Source organism: Tachypleus tridentatus, chromosome 12, assembly GCF_004210375.1.
Source record: "Tachypleus tridentatus isolate NWPU-2018 chromosome 12, ASM421037v1, whole genome shotgun sequence".
Taxonomy (NCBI): Eukaryota; Metazoa; Arthropoda; class Merostomata; order Xiphosura; family Limulidae; genus Tachypleus; species Tachypleus tridentatus.
The window spans coordinates 92,058,569-92,076,815 of NC_134836.1; the positions used below are offsets into that span (position 1 = coordinate 92,058,569).

Sequence of the window (18,247 nt, forward strand, 5' to 3'; positions counted from 1 at the left end):
GATGAATAACATTCTACAGGTTATGGAAGTAAAAAATATCTTTGTATTCACCAGAGGTAAAATTTGTTCTACTTTGAAGAACAAACATCCTATTTGCTTGACGACGTACATAATTATTAAAGAAAATTGCTGTAGGTGCTTGAACACTCTCTTTGTACTACAACTCCAATAGCATGAATGTGTCTAGAATGTCATGTAAGACGACATCCAATCCCTGATCTAGTACCTGGGCTCTCAACTGCCATTTTTCCATTATGTGTATTCATCTATACTCCTATGATTACTGGTTACGGAGCTTTCTGAAGATGTGAGAATCCTTCCATAAGCCAGTAACCATTTCTCACCGAGATACGTTTGAACGATTCTTGGTGATATGTGACGTAATGCGATATCTAATACTGTTGTCAGAATGGTCCTAGGAATTGACAATGATGGTGACAACGTTAAATAGTCGTTAAAGTGTCACCATTGGCGCCATTTCCAAATCCAATGGAAAACACTTTCCCGCACTAACTATATAGTAGCTCTGTATAATTGACACAAATAAATATCAGCATATTTAGTAAATACATTTTCTAATGAATATATTTTATAGTATTGTATTTAGAACTTATAGTAAGTAGCAAAGAAAATTATTTTGTGATATATTATGCATTTTTGTATTTCGTGTTCACCCTTACTCAAAAGCTACAAAGTTAATAACACATTTTTGTCTAACTTATCTTTGAATTTAAACTTTTGTGCCTGTTTCAGGTAATGAACCCGCAGGTTATACTCCTGTTTACAACAGTCATAAGCACACCCTTTATCCTAACGGCTCGCTTCTTGTTCATTCCGCTGGCAAAGGCGAAGAAGGATATTACGTTTGTGAAGCCAGGAATGGATATGGAACAAACTTGAATAAACTGATTAACCTCACTGTGAATCGTAGGTATAGCTTAAAAAGTGCAATGACATATAAATATAAGTTCGTGATTTAATACAAAAATGGATATGAAACAAACCTGAATACATGTATTAACCTCACTGTGAATCGTAGGTATAACTTATGAGGTGCAATGACATATAGATTAGTGACTTAATAAAACAGTGGATATGGAACAAACCCGAATATATTGATTAACCTCACTGTGAACCGTAAACATAGCTTACGAAGTGCAATGGTATATAAATATAAGTTAGTGACTTAATAAATCACATAAAAGTATCACACTTGGATTTTTAACTTCACAATAAAATTAGAATAAAATGATGCACACACTTGCAACGTCTCGGATGTTTATTCAAAGACAAAATTTGAATTAACTGACCCCCCCCCCGGTGGCTCAACAGTAAGCCAGTGGACTCATAAAGCTACAAATTAAGTTTCAATAAACGCGGATGACAGAGCACAAGATATCCATTATTGACCTTTGAGGACCTGGCATGGCCTAGCGCGTTAAGGCGTGCGCTTCGTAATCTGAGGGTCGCGGGTTCGCGCCCGAGTCGCGCCAAACATACTCGCCCTTTCAGCCGTGGGGGCGTTATAATGTGACGGTCAATCCCACTATTCGTTGGTAAAAGAGTAGCCCAAGAGTTGGCGATGGGTGGTGATGACTAGCTGCCTTCCCTCTAGTCTTACACTGCTAAATTAGGGACGGCTAGCACAGATAGCCCTCGAGTAGCTTTGTGCGAAATTCCAAAACAAACAAATTGACCTTTGTGCTTTACAACAAGCAAAGAAAAAATCTGATTAAAATTAAATACTCTGACTGACACAGAACTTTGATCTTGACAACGATCAAGATTGATTTAAATGTACAAAACAAAGTATTTAGTATTATTAATATGTTGAAATAACGAAATAATTAAGGGGGTGTTCACTGTCAGTTCTTTCGTCTTAAATAACAAAAACAGCTGATCCCACTTGGTTAACGTCTACGACAAATAAAACAGTGATGAAACGTTCTTTTCGTACACTCTTTGTCTAACTGTTTTTTTAATATTTTAAAATGTAAGGATAATACAATTAAGTTTGCTTAGTTGTAACTTGTGTTGCCATATTTTATACTCATTTTATAGTAATGTTCTTTGTTTTTATTCTTAAGAATAAGTTATGTTTTATTGTTGCACCGTTGTGTGGCTTTGTGTTTCACAACGAACAATCCTTTCGCTGTTGTTAACGCTAATGTTTTTAATTTTATTTATAGAACATGTTTCAATTCAGTATGGGTATGGATTTCTGCGAAATATGAATTCATTGTTATAATCTGGTATTTAGACTAAAATACAGAAGGAACGCTTGAAAAAATATTATAATTAGTTTTTCGTTGAAAAACAATAAAATAAAAGTTGTAGGTGGAAGAAACACCTATATAAAAGATTTCATAAAAATTAGTAAAAATATTATCGTGTGCTTTCAGGTATGAAGGGTCATCTTAGCAGTAAAAATAAATGTTAGTAATCATGGTATATGCTAAATGTGTTATAGATAATGGTGAACAGTGAATAATTAAAACTATCTATTTTTCCCAAGCAAATAAAGTCGAAAAAAAAAACAGATTCTGCGGAGAAGGCCTGATATGGCCTGGTAGTTAAGGCTTTCGACTCTCAATTTACTGGTGGCGGGACTGAAATTCATCCCAAACATGTTTGTCCTTTCAGCATTAAAACGTGAAGGTTAGTTTCGAGATCCGTTAGTAAATAGTAGCCCAAGAGATAGCAGTTGATGATGTTGGCTAAGTGACTTCTTTCTAGCCTATTTCTTGTTGTGTTTGAGAACGGTTTCTTATAATGCAAATACACGTTAGAAAAAGTAATCCAACTGTAGTCTGAAAAGGAACTCGGGAAATTGTGTATTCGTACTACCTAAATTTCTTTTTTTACAGTTTCTGAGATAATCCTAATGCAGCATTTAGCCAAGCGGCCATAGTAAAAATTTCAAGCAAATATATATATATATATATTCGAATATACATGTACATCTCTCTCATGTCCTTCGTGAAAACTTTAATCAATCTCTATCTCGGTCTCTCGTAACACTAATCTATTTCACTCTCTGTGTCTTGTGAAAATTATGTACGCGACTCACACTGAAACTGTGTACGTACTTGCTTAGAAACTTATTTTTACAGAACCACCCATATTTAACGTCAAGTTCAGATCTCACTCCGTACAAAAAGGACAGTCAGTGGATATTCCTTGTGTTGTGGCAGGAGATCAACCAATAAAGTTTACCTGGTTAAAGGACGGCCTCATCTTGACCAACAGCTCAAAATATCTGTAAGTTATGCTTATATATTTCACGTACTGTATTTCTATTAGCTGGTAGAGCGTTCGAAAATCTTGTCACAATATTTATTACATGTATATGAAATATGAAATTACGTGGTGACATGAATTTATATATAATGCATTCGACTAGTTGATTTTTCAATTTGTTCTTAGTTATTTGGAGACAGGAATAATTAACTTTCAGCTGACCAGCACATCCGCTTTTTTATTATACCAGGTGTGCGAAAATGTAACTGTTATTTAAAGCTGTGAGAGATATTCTTTGTATGAACTTATAAAACATAATTTTACTTGTGTAAATACAGTAATAAATTATCAATGTTTATGAGCTCATCGGTGTATATTGTTGAAAATTTACCATATATTTTACAGTTGCTTGTTTTTTCCCTCAAAGAGAAATATTTAGAATGATTCTAACTTTGCTTTAATGTTGTAAACCTATACGTAGTATTCTTTGATGGGTTTTTTAGGCAAAAAATTCATGAAAAACTTTATAGAAAAAGTAATACAACTTTTAAACTCTCTACTATCTAGCGAAACCAATCATACACTTTGAGACTTTATATAATAACTAGTGGACGACGTTTCATCAGGCCTAGTTTTGAATTCAAATAACATGAATATAGTTCATTTGAACAATTTTTTTTTCCCTTTGATTCAGCTAGGCTTAAACGTTTTAACAAATATTGAATCTTCTGTACCAAGCTGATAAAATAGAAGATTTATTATCCAACATAAAAAAGTGTTTCACCTCAGGAAATAAAGTCAGAAAATGAACGGAAAGCACGATTTAGTACACCTTTAAATATGTGGATAAAATTTTAAAATATTAAAAGTCTATGAATAGATATATACATGTGTGTGTGTGTGCGGATTTCTTTTTTCACAATTTCCAGAATCTCAGTATCAGAACTACAACAATCGAGTCATATGGAGATTAGAAGAACTACCAGGAATGACTCGGGAACTTATCTGTGTCAAACTCGCAACAAGTACGGAAAGGATGAGATGACGATCCATTTATTGATTCAAGGTAAATAGTGTATACATGAAACTAGTTTACGCGTATTAATAATTAATAATAATTTGTACTTATGAATTTTATTTTTACATAGAACTGTTAGCACTGTCATAAGGCTCAGTTTAAAAAACAAAGATTAGTTTTCTATATAAAGACTGCAAAAGGGAAGGGTACTGGTTTGGTTTGAATTTCGCCTGAAGAGAGATATCTTTGTATATTTTGTGATGTTTAATATAAAATTTACATATATTTTACTAGATTTTGGTTTGGTTTGTTTTTGAATTTCGCGCAAAGCTACTCGAGAGCTATTCGCGCTGGCCGTACCTAATTTTGTAGTGTGTAACTAGTGGGAAGGCAGCTAGTCATCACCACCCACCGCTAACTCTTGGGCTACTCTTTTACCAACGAGTTGTGGGATTGACCGTCACATTATAACGCCCCCACGGCTGAAAAGGCGAGCATGATTAGTGCGACGGGGCTTTGAACCCGCTACCCTCAGATTACGAGTGGAGTGCTTTAACCACCTGGCTATGCCGGGCCTATATGAAGAAAGAGAGTTATTACTTTCAGTCAGATATATGTAAAGATAATTTTATCATTATCATGATAATGCTTGCCCGTTATTATATGTGAAGAGGATTGCAACTTTAATTGTAATTACAGAGTAATACATAGATATGTAAGACAGAGCGAAAGAGAACCTGTTGTGCTTGTAAGTATTCGTAAGTAATTGTAATTACAGAGCAATACGTGGATATACAAGACAGAGCGAAAGCGAATCTGTTGTATCTGTAAGTACTTACCCCTGTAGGCCCGGCATGGCCAGCTGTTTGAGGCACTTGACTCTTATTTTGAGGGTCACGGGTTCGAATCCTCGTCACAACAAACATGCTCGCCCTTTCCGCCTGGGAGGCGGTTATAATGTGACGGTCAATTCTACTATTTGTTGGTAAAAAAGTAGCTCAAGAGTTGGCGGTGGATGGTGATGACTAGCTGCCTTCCCTCTAGTCTTACACTGCTAAATTAGGGATGGCTAGCGCAGATAATCCTTGAGTAGCTTTGTGCAAAATTAAAAAAATAATCACTGTTGAATAAAGAAAGGTAGTTGTATAATAAAGAAGCCATGTTACGATATCAACAATGAATGTTGAGAAGAATAAATTTACTTCTATAATAAGGAAGCCATGTACCACATAAATGATATATATTGAAGACAATAAACTTAATCGTATAATAAAGAAGCAATGTAACTATATAAACAATGAAGAAAGTACAAAATGATGTTAGTGTAACAATAATAAACCAAGGACACAATTAAAACCAATAATTTTGAGGACATAATGTAAATTATACAAAAAGAAGCCATGCAACAATGTAAAGTATGAATGTTAAAAGGAGGAAACTTTGTTATTTTATAAGGAAGCCATGTAATAATACAAATAATCAATGTTGAATGGAGAAAGGTAGTTGTATAATAAAGAAGCCATGTAACAATATCAACAATGAATGTTGAGAAGAATAAATTTACTTCTATAATAAGGAAGCCATGTACCACATAAATGATATATATTGAAGACAATAAACTTAATCGTATAATAAAGAAGCCATGTAACTATATAAATAATGAACAAAGTACAAAATGATGTTGGTGTTGCAATAATGCAGCCAGATCACATATAAACTGTGAATTTTGAGGGCATAATGTCAATTATACAAAACAAAGCCATACAACAATGTAAAGTATTCAAAAAATTCAAAAAACAAATTCTTCAAGCATGTTAAATGCAGTGAATGACAGTAAAACACCAGCATTGTTTCCAAGTTTCAGTGCGGCTAAAACTAAAAAAAACAAAAAGAAAACACAAGAAAACGTATTTTAAAATTAAGCAATAAAAACGAACATTATTTATCGCTTTACGTAAGAAAAAAAAATGAAGTGTACTCCACTCATAAGCTAGTGTTTCGAAAAGTACGGATCAAAGGATATTACTGTTCCATTCGATGTTCAATGACCAACAAACAAGAGAAATGAATGTTGAAGAATGCGTTAAGATGGAAAGGTAGTGCAGGTTAAAGATTTTCAAAATCAAAGAGATTCCAAACTTCCTGGAACTAAATACAAAAATATAAGCTATGCATGGAATTGCAATAAGCGATAAAAATGTCCAAACGAAACGGCTACAATAAAGTGGTCCGCACGTAAAAGTTTAAACAGAAAACAAACAACTGATGTTTTACGTATCAATGTGGTTCCGAGTTAAAACTACAGATCTCAACAACTGGAAAAACATGTTTTATGGAAGCCAGTATAGCTGTTGTTTGTTTTCTGCGGACACATGAGCCTCAGATGTTTAAGCAGTAATGTGTGACAAAACAATCAAACACTGAGCAACTCCATAACGATATAGAAGTGTGCGTTTTTTTCATGCACAAATAGGAATGACACTGAAAATCAAATAATGGTACAAGATTTGTGTCACAAAGTCTAGGTTCTTTATACAATAACGGGTGGACTACGTTTAATCGGGTCTGGTTTTAATTTGAGTAAAATAACGACCCAGAATTAGATGCCTTACTGAGAAAAGGTGATGAGTGGAGAAGTGTCAATGATATACAGGTTAAAACGCTACAATCCTATAATTTCGATGGTAAGTGCGTGTGTGTGTGTAAAGCCATATCGAGCTATCTGCTGAGTTCACCGAGGGGAATAGAACCCTTGATTTTAGGGTTGTAAGTCCGTAGACTTACCATTGCACTAGCGGGGAATTTTGATGGTAATCCAATTAAAAATGTGCAGTAGTATTTATAAGTATTGTGTATTATTTAAAAAGGAAAACTAACTAATGTCAAGCGAAAAATAGAATAAAAATTGTTCATGGTTTCCGAGTATTATATATGATGACTTACTGAACATTGCCAATTAAATGTGTTTTTGTACTAAATGAAATTTTAAGTATAATATATTGTCGCAATACTTTGATATACATATATTACACATAGTCTGAAAAAATAAATTAACTCTGAACTCCCCCATGAAAATATGAATGTTGAAACCTTATTTGTAACTGTATTACATACTTATGTTGTTACACAGAATAGACCACAAGTGAAACTTTACTTTGATGTAATCTCAAATCCGTATTCAAATAACTGAAAACGTTATAGTTGATAATACGTTTTTGCTGTTCACTACAGAAAACTCGACATGACTTAGCCAAACTCTGTATGCAACATATTTTTTGTTATTGTTCAAGAAAAAGGATACATTTACCACAGAATCGCATGGAACTAACTATTGATCTCTTATTCTACTTTATAAAATTACTCGCGGTTCGCGAACAGTCAGTTTCTGGAAATAATTAGTTTAATGTTTCACTTTGGAGGTTTCTAACACTCTCAGTGCCACAACAGTATGTCTGCGGACTAACAACGCTAGGAACTGAGTTTCGATACTCGTAGCGGGAAGAGCATTGATAGCCCATTGTGTAACTTTGTGATTAACTTTAACAAATACATATTCCTAACGCAAGTTTGCGTAGTTAGACTATTTTTTATTATCATTTAGAATGTTTCCCATCTTTTCCATAATGTCCTTGTTCGAATACTTATAATAATGATATTTTGTTTGAAAAGAACAGGGGCCTGGCATGGCCTAGCGCGTTAAGGCGTGCGCATCGTAATCTGAGGGTCGCGCCAAACATGCTCGCCCTCCCAGCCGTGGGGGCGTTATAATGTGACGGTCAATCCCACTTTTCGTTGGTAAAAGAGTAGCCCAAGAGTTGGCGGTGGGTGGTGATGACTAGCTGCCTTCCCTCTAGTCTTACACTGCTAAATTAGGGACGGCTAGCACAGATAGCCCTCGAGTAGCTTTGTGCGAAATTCCAAAAAACAAACAAACAAACACTGAAAAGAACAAAATATTCTCTGCGTGTAATCTTGATTTTTAAACGACTTTCGTCATTTTTCTGGTCGTTTCTGATTCTAAAAACGGTCTGCGCTAGAAAAAAAACTAATGAGTGCTCTGCAATACTTTAACTGCGTTAAAAGTTTAGTTTTTCTTTATGAAAATCCTTTATGGGTAAACTTACTCTCAAACGTTTATCTGGACATCACTGTGAATGGCAGTTGATTTTAAACATGAGTGACAACAGCTGTAAAATAAATGTTATTGCTTTACATTAGGGAAATAAATTTAAACGTATATTTCTCAAAATCTAGTGTTTCCAAAACCACTGTTCGTAAATATTTTCGTCGGTGAGTAGTTTAATTCCAATACATCTAAACAGTGGACTCTTCATTCTTTATCACTGAATTAAAAATGCAATTTAAAAAAACTCCATACTCGACTTGCCATATATAAACAGATTATATTCAATGAAAGACCAGGTATGGCCATGTGGCTAGGGCGCTTGGCTCGTAATCTGAGGGTCGCAGATTCGAATCCCCGTCACACCAAACATGCTCGCCTTTTCAGCTGTAGGGGCTTTATAATGTAACGGTCAATCTCACTATTCGTTGGTAAAAAAGTAGCCCAAGAGTGGGCGGAGGATGGTGATGACTAGCTGCCTTCCATCTAGTCTTACACTGCTAAATTAGGAGCGACTAGCGCAGATAGCTCTCATGCAGCTTTTTTCGAAATTATAACCTTATAAACGAAAACAAAGAGACAAACAATGAAAAGGAAGATGCATATTAGAAAACATCAAGGGGTGACTGAAACTATCAAAGGAAGCAGATAAAAATATCAACAAAAACTTAAACTATAACATAAAATATCTCTATTTTTACCATAAATTAACTTTGTAACTTTAAGAATGTTAACGTCCAAATGTAACTTTGTAAAGTCGTATTGGCACACACACACACACAACTATATATTGTATATTTAGTTATATGCAAATATCACACCTGTGTGTACAGAATCATATAATGTTTGCACTGGCCTCCACAAAGTCATCATGTATTTCACTTTGTACGTAACTTATAAAGCAATTAAGACAATTAAACTACTCGTATATTTACGCCAATGTTAACTATTATAAACTAGGTGTATCCAACGGTCCAAATAGTCCTAAAACAGATAATCAAAAATATAGAATGTGAATATCTGTGAGAGATCATTGGCTCTAAAGTTTATTTTTAAAATGTTCGTAACTTGCATTTCCGGTTCTTCAGATTGCTTAAAATTATTGGGTTTTTTTAAGAAAATGAAATTTTCTTTATTTTCTTTTAATTACAATATTTTATAATAAAATACGTGCACTATATTCACCAACCTACTTTATCATATAATAATGTTTTTATCTTATTTTTATGTCGGCCCGGCATGGCCAAGCGCGTTAAGGCGTGCGAGTCATAATCCGAGGGTCGCGGGTTTGTATCCCCATCGCGCCAAACATGTTCGCCCTTTTAGCCGTGGGGGCGTTATAATGTGACGGTCAATCCCACTATTCGTTGGTAAAAGAGTAGCCCAGAAGTTGGCGGTGGGTGGTGATGACTAGCTGCCTTCCCTCTGGTCTTACACTGCTAAATTAGGGACGGCTAGCACAGATAGCCCTCGAGTAGCTTTGTGCAAAATTAAAAAACAAACAAACAAATATTTTTATGTTAAGTACCATTGATTCTGGATAATCATACTCAATATATTTATTTTAAAAACTGGGTTATATTTATGCAGTAGGTTGCTTAAATTAATTTCTATTTCTATATAACAGTTTCGAAACGTGTGTACATAAAATAACTTTGATTTTTTCTAAGTCTTGAATTTGTTAAATAACTTCACAAAATGCCTTTAATTTTAACTTGAAATTTTGCTGAGAAATTTTTATTTAAACATTTTTGTTTATATAAAGAAATTAAACTTTAAAAGCATATTTTATATTGTAAAAGCGTTTTCTACCAGCCAATTATTTATTTACTTAATCGAAAGAAAAATCGAGAAATTTTACAATGAATTCAACTGTTTATGCATTTATATTTTCTAAAGACAGTTTTAGATGTGCACAGTTAGTGTTGTTTCTTACTAAAGGAGCAATTTGTTTATGTAATTAGAACATTTATTACTGCCAGTGTGACAGACTGCGTAAGTCTTGCCCTTCTGTGAACCTAAACAAAACTTTTACATTTGCCATAACTCTAATCTACGTCGCAATGAATGATAAATACATTCTTCACGAGCAATTAACCTGTACTTTACTGTCACAGACTTATTTGCTTTTGTTTATCCCAGAATACGATTACCCATACTCCAACAGCATAAGATATCTTTTGTTCAGTTTGGTGTTTCTCTGTTCAGCGTTTCTACATTAAATGTTTATGTTTACGTATTGTATAACTCGTTTCGCTTAGTTTATTTATGTATATATAAAAATACTTAGATGAACCTAGTGGAGGTCTTAAAACTATTTCAATATATCGTTACGTGTGTAGGATGAAAAATAAAATAAAATGTTTAAATCATTTGAACAGATTGACTACGAATCTTAGAGCCAAACCAATCATTTTACGTGTGTCAACTGTAATTTGAACGAGGTTTTGTTATTAAAAACCCACATCAAAGGCTTTAAAACTTTTATATAGCACGTTTTTCTTTCTAGAAGTAAGGAATCATTCATAACACTGTTTTGGCAGAGGCACCTGGACCGCCATTCAACATAACCATAACCAATGTGACTGGAAGAACGATATCTCTGCTGTGGACGGAACCATACACCGGCAACAGCGACATCTCTCGGTATCTAATAAAATATCAAAAGGAAATTCCTGGTAGGTTTTTTTTTGTATTCTTGGAGTTATCTCGTTCATATAAATCTGCTCTTTCTTTGTTCCTTTATTTGTATCTATATGTTCACTTAATCTCTTTTAAACGTAATACTCGGCGATGCATCTGAAACATATAACACTAAAAATCGAGTATAGCATAAATAACTCATTGTGTCGCTTTGCGCTCAATAACAAACAAACAGTCTGACGTAATGACATAGGTTATGTTCGTAATCAAGATGACAACTTACTCTTCCATCCAACTCAATGTAAGAAAAGAACTTCTTTCGGAAGTGGCGTGCGACTCGCAATCTGAAGGTTGCGGGTTCGAATCCCCGTTCCACCCAACATGCCCATCCTTTCAGCCGTGGGGGAATCATTATGTAACGTGTTACGATCAATCCCGCTATTCTTTAGTAAAATAGTAGCCCAAGAGTTGACGGTGGGTGGTGATGACTAGCTGCCTTCCCTCTTGTCTTACACTGCTAAATTAGGGACGGCTAGCGCAGATAGCCATCATGTAGGTTTGCGCGAAATTCAAGAACAAACAAATAAATATGAAATTAATAATAGTAGTAACAAATTAAAAGCATAGAAAGAAAAAAATAGTAGTTACTTGTAAAACATCATAGTAACGATTATTGAAGACACATTATGTTTAAAGTTTCCATTTCAAGTTGAATGTCATTCTAGAATAATAATGTCATCTTGTAATATAATAATTAAGTTACTCTTGTCAACATTCTGAGAATAAAATAAATAAATATTCTTGAGTAATGTTCTTAATGTATTTATCAAAGTGAAGAAGGTGTTATGAACGTAAAGGTTAGTTTTAATTTTAACTTCAGACAAACTGGAGTTATTCAGTTGAATTTTATGTTACCCTAACGGGTTACAATTTAATCAAAACTCACGGGGTGTTCGGAAAAGTAAGTCGAACTGAATGTATTGTAGTTTTAATAAAGGTACTTTGGTGTGGCTGATTTATTGTTTGAAATTAAGCACAATGCTACACAACGGGCGATCTGTTCTCTGCTCACCACGGGTATCCAGACCCCGTTTCTAGCGGTGTGAGTCAACTGACATGTCGCTGTACCCCTAGGGGAGACTTTGTTGTAATAAAAATTAAAAAACAACAACATTCCCTCGTATTTAAAAGTTTTATTCAACCGTGGTTAAGATCTATAAACATTTAATTCTGAAATAAATGATTACTATAATCTTATGTTAATCTCATACTTTATGAAAGGATGGAAGAAATAATACACACTTACTGTACAAAAATGTAAAGCGTGGCGATCGAAGATAATTCTGATAATCTGAAATAGGTTCAATAAGCTACCGCTTCTGTAGGTTGTTTTCATTTAATGTATTTATAATAAGAATGTTTTATATTTCAGCACAACTGTCGAGAGTATAATGAATAGAACTTTAAAAATGCACTTTGTCGCTTGAAGGCATTAATATGAAACACTGCACAAGTATCATACTGCTGTATAAACGGCTAAACAATAGGCTTTTAAACATTGTAACATCTTATTACTAAGTTATACATTCCCACTATGTACACGTATACATTTAAAGACTTGGACAAAGATAGGGAAAATAATAGACTTGTAAATTTAAATCAGATTTTATTACACAGTTCTTTTCCATAACTTTTAGTAAATTCAATTGATTGGTGTAGTAATACATATTTCTGCAGAGTTTCATAAATTTGACAAAAAATGCTCACAGTGAAATTTAATAGCAAATAATATTATAATAGTGTCATCTCCTAAACGGCTCAGCGATAAGGCTGAAAGCTTATAACTCCAAAAAAATCGAGTTCGATACTCGTGGGGGCATATCACAGATAGCCAATTTTATAGTTTTTTTATCAAGCGGACTAATTTAATTATTTAAATGTTAGAAAAATGGCCACAATTTCTCGTATCGCTTTTGTACCTATGAAAGTTATTTAAACTGACATAATATTACGTATTTAAATATATTTCATTTAGAATAAAATACAAATACAATTATTGTACGTATATGGAAAGTCCCCCTAGGAAAACGGTAAGTCTTCGGATTTATAACGCTAAATTCGGGGATTCGATTCCTCTCGTTGAACACAGCACATAGTCCGATGTGGGTTTGTTATAAGAAAACAAACAAATAAACACACACAGGTAAATGGAAAAATAAAAGCTGAGATGGAAAAAGATATTAAACACCGTAGAAACAAAACTGTGACTTGAACTTCTATTATCCTAATCACATTTTACATAGTTTTTCTAACTGACGTCCCCAGAGGAGACAGGAATAATCTTATGGACTTACAATGTTAATATCTAGGGCTCGATTCCTCGTGATTTTAACAGAAAGTAACCCAATGTTGCTTTGCTATAAAAGAAACAAGTAAATTCTAACTGATAAAATAACGTCGTTTAACATTTCTAAAGTTATTTTAATATTCTAGGTCAACAACAAATATTAATGATGAACATCACCGTTGATGGTTTCCAGCGTGATGTTGTCCTCAGTGGTTTGGAACCTGCCAGTTCATATTTAATAAGCGTCACTGCTGAAAACGCTGTGGGTTGGGGTAGCCAGAGTGAATGGGTATCAACCAAGACGCAGCCAGAAGGTTAGATAAGTTACTTTAAAAAATAAGCAGTATTCTTGAATGACAATAAATTGTTTTTTCTGTTTTAAACCACTTTCGTGATGATAAAAGTTTTATTGTTCGAAGAATCCATAACCCATAAAACACACTAAAAGTTATCAGCAAAAGTTGTATTTAATACATCGATAGTGTAAATTATAAGTGATTCAAATGATGCAAAATTTAGAAAAATCCCAATATTTTTAGCTACACTCAGAAAAGATTGTACGTTCTTCTTTTGCAACAAATTCCTCGAACATATCTCAAAGCAATCCTATTACTCAAACATTCCAAAATAAAGCCAACTTACCAAACACCGTACATAGACATATAGATAGTCTAATTATGATATTAAAAAAATTATTTTATTTTCACCAAAAGTAAAACTGAAAATATAACCTATGACGTAAGGTCTAGCATATTTTTGATTCGCTGTACGTTCTACAGTGAACTGCAGTTTTGTCTATTCATTATTCGTCAGTACAGCTTGGGTCAGCAAAGCAAAAAAAAAAACACAGTTAGGCCTCATTATTTATAATAATTGCATGCGTAAAATATTAACGGGATTTCTAAATCTTTTTTTTAACTAAGCGTTGAAAAAAACACATATTAAAACTCTATAAGTTCGAGATGAATACCTTACACACAAGTTCTTTAAACTAGATATTTTATTATTTTATAATAATATTTCATACGAAACACCTATTTTCTTATTCTGGATCAAGTTTTCTATTAGTATTCTCGACGCTATTTGTTTTTGGCTTGAACAGTTTAGGAAAAAAAAGTGTTTTTTGATAAGAGATGTATTAATATATTCAATAATTTATATTTATCACACTAATAGGTTCATTCGTTACATTTCTTAGCACCAAGTGGTCCGCCAACCGAAGTCATGGTACAAGCAACGGGCCCAAACTCATTAAAAGTGGTTTGGAAGGTAAAAATAATAATAATAATAATATCATCACAGAATTATCAATGTTATTTTACTACTGTTGTCGATGTTATTTTAACAGTTAGTTATTCTACTACTGTTGTCGATGTTATTTTAACGGTTAGTTATTCTACTACTGTTGTCGATGTTATTTTAACAATTAGTTATTCTACTACTGTTGTCGATGTTTTTTTAACAGTTAGTTATTCTACTACTGTTGTTGATGTTATTTTAACAGTTAGTTATTCTACTACTGTTGTCGATGTTATTTTAACAATTAGTTATTCTACTACTGTTGTCGATGTTATTTTAACAATTAGTTATTCTACTACTGTTGTCGATGTTATTTTAACAGTTAGTTATTCTACTACTGTTGTCGATGTTATTTTAACAGTTAGTTATTCTACTACTGTTGTCGATGTTATTTTAACGGTTAGTTATTCTACTACTGTTGTCGATGTTATTTTAACAGTTAGTTATTCTACTACTGTTGTCGATGTTATTTTAACAGTTAGTTATTCTACTACTGTTGTCGATGTTATTTTAACAACTAGTTATTCTATTATACTGCACGAGTTCAGAGAACAAAAACACTGCTTGTATCACCAGTAAATTCACCGACTACAAAAATGGCTGGTATGTTGGTGGTTAAAACACTTGACTCGCAATCTCTGTTTCGTAAGTTCAAATCTCCTTTCAACTATTGGAGTGTTATAATGTGACTGTCAATCCCACTGTTTATTGGTAAGAGAGTAGTCCAAGAATTGGCAATGAATAGTGTTGTATAGATACCTTCATTCTAGCCTGTAACTTTTAAATTACAAACGACTAACACAAATAGCCTTCATGTGGCTTAGTGCGAAATAAAAACAACAACAACAAACAAACAAAACTACAAAAACTTTAAAGTGCAATTTTCAGCCTGAATGGCACCTTATGCCCACGTGGGTTAAACGATCGGATCAGAGAAAAAGGAAATAATAAAATCAGGCGAGGTTATTAGATGTTTGGTGCCATATATTTATTCTATGTTTAGGTGTCTGCTCATGTATTATATTGCACGAGTGCTATTCATCAAATGGAGAGGAGTGGCAGGTGTTTGTGGTGTACCTACGTGACTGTTAGAAGACGCTGCTATACTCTTTCTATTTAACTGTTTTGTCAAAGGTTCTCATGAGTTAGTTTAAGAACAGAAAGGACAGAACATATACTCAATATCTATTAGCTTCTGATCAAAGGTAGCTACTAACATATATCAAAACTAAATATCAACCCGATAAGGACAGCAGTTAATAAAACATTGTTGTGACGTTCTCACTCATGAAGAATAGAAAGCATTTTTTATTATTTAGGAGCCCTCGCTACTAACGGTATTTTCGGCCATAATCCCAATATTTTACACTATCCGAAGACCTTAGGAAATCTAGGTTATCCTAAATCTATACACTAAACTAAGAATGCGAAGTAATAACTATAATAAAAAATATAATAATAAGCTTAAAAGAAAAGGAAACAAATGTGTTAAACATTTTGACCAATATTATTGATGAAAGCAACATTAAAGAGCAAATAAATATATCTTACTTACAAGACAAAAAGCTAAATTGTATTTGCTTCATTTACAGTCGTAGGCTTAATGTTTCTAACAGCTATTATCTATTAAAGCAAAACTTTGCACAATCCACTCTAACAGTTACGTGACAAATGAATATTTATTAAATGGCTCCGACGGTGTAACATTACACTAACCTGCCAACTAAAGACAAATTACAACGACACATGTTACTGTTCAGCTATAGAGTCGGGTAGCAGGACAGGATTGATAGTTCAGCAACAAACGCATGTCTATAAAGATATGAAATATTAAATAATAGTAAACTGTAAATTAAATGAAAGAATAAGTCGTTCAAAAATACTGATACTCCAATTAATGTATAACCAAGGCAAACGCAACAAAAAGAAAAGTAATATACTAAACATACTATGAAGCACGTCTAACACAACTAAACTGACTTTAACCAACACATGTCACTTTATAAAACACGTGGATTTGACAAGTTTGAGCAATAACTAGAGTGAAATCCCTAGTGGTAGCCAAAGCGTAAACGCTCTAAGATTTGAGAAAGCTCATTGATAACAATAACGTTTTGAAATAGAAGTAATAAATATAATAAATAAGACAATTAAATTAACTAGCTAAGCCTAACGTAACTTAACTAAATACGTAATATTACATTATGTACGAAAGCCATCTTTAAAATGTGTCGACTCGTTATTATCTTAAACAATCTATACAATATTAACGTGTAGATTGAAAAGTTTTAAATATATCTATATATTATGTAAAGAAAGTTGTTGAACTTTTCGCAAAATTCAATAATTCTGTTGTTCAAAATTTAGAGGGAGAAACTTCCTTTGTAAAAATTGAGATGGACTTTACGAACTCTGTTCACGAAATCTTGTAATTTTTAACGCATTCTATCGCATCTAAACAGTTGTGAGCAAATATTATAAGGTTGGAACTTCCCAAACTAAAAAAAAATATGTTCAATTGGAAACATCGAACTTGAATAATAACGCTTCATTTAACGTGTTCTGTCTTCAGTTGAATATCTTTTATTTTTCAGGATGAGTTCTGGTGAATCAGTTTAATTGGCTGTATCAAAAAACTGATAATTAGTTATAAGAGCATCATTAATATATTTACAATTGCAACTTATGTACAAATTTTTATGGAGTTACTGATGGTAATGTATGTATTAGTATCAGTTCTTTTTTATATATATTTGAGTATTCGTTTAAATGCTCTTCAGTGTATTTCAGACTATTACATATTAAAACTGGTAAATTCTTAGATACAGTTTTAGGCACTGATAATAACCCCGTATTAATACGGTGTTTTACGTAATTTGGGGATCGAAAATAAGGTAGATATTACATTATCAGACTTTACAGAATATGCGCCAAAGTCTGATAAAAGTGTAATGTGCTTGTGTATAATACTTTTCTTAACGTTTTTAACATATTTATGTACCTCCTTGTTTGAGGGTTTTAACGTATTTATATACTTCCTTACGTGGAAGTTTTAACGTGTTTACACAACTCTTTACCTGAAAATTTTAATGTATTTATATACTTCATTACCTGGAGGTTTAACGTATTTGAATACCTGCCCTACCTGAAGGTTTTAACGTGTTTAAATACCCTCTTATACATAGGTTTTAAAGTATTTATTTATCTCCTTATCTGAAAGTTTTAACATATTTATGTATCTCCTTATTTGGAGGTTTTACTATATTTATGTACCTCTTTGGCTGAAAATTTTAATGGTTTATATTAAGTCCTAGTCCTTTACTTAGAGTTGTAACAATTTCATTAACAAATGAAAATAATTTGTAATGTGCTTCAGAGGCGGGAGAAATGACATATCTCCTATGTTAATAATCTAATTATTCAGTAACTTGTAAGTTACTCGTAATATGTGCATTGTTGGTAATAGTGAAATAATTAAGAATACTAAGCACTTAGGGTTCGTGTGTCTTCAATTCTATTTAATCTGTTTATAAATAATTAGCTGAAGTATCCTGAATGGAAGTTATGCAAATTCATG

General features: G+C 33.0%; 1 protein-coding gene across 2 annotated transcripts in view; it reads left to right on the forward strand.

Moving 5' to 3' along the window:
• Positions 1-18,247, forward strand: part of LOC143233991 (cell adhesion molecule Dscam1-like) — an 84,448-nt gene that overhangs the window by 40,298 nt on the left and 25,903 nt on the right. For both annotated transcript variants that reach the window (XM_076470961.1, XM_076470962.1), the window contains exons 6-11: positions 754-927; positions 3,114-3,261; positions 4,170-4,306; positions 10,925-11,059; positions 13,518-13,685; positions 14,570-14,640. In XM_076470961.1, the coding sequence (XP_076327076.1) occupies positions 754-927; positions 3,114-3,261; positions 4,170-4,306; positions 10,925-11,059; positions 13,518-13,685; positions 14,570-14,640 (833 nt within the window). The remainder of the gene's footprint in view (positions 1-753; positions 928-3,113; positions 3,262-4,169; positions 4,307-10,924; positions 11,060-13,517; positions 13,686-14,569; positions 14,641-18,247) is intronic.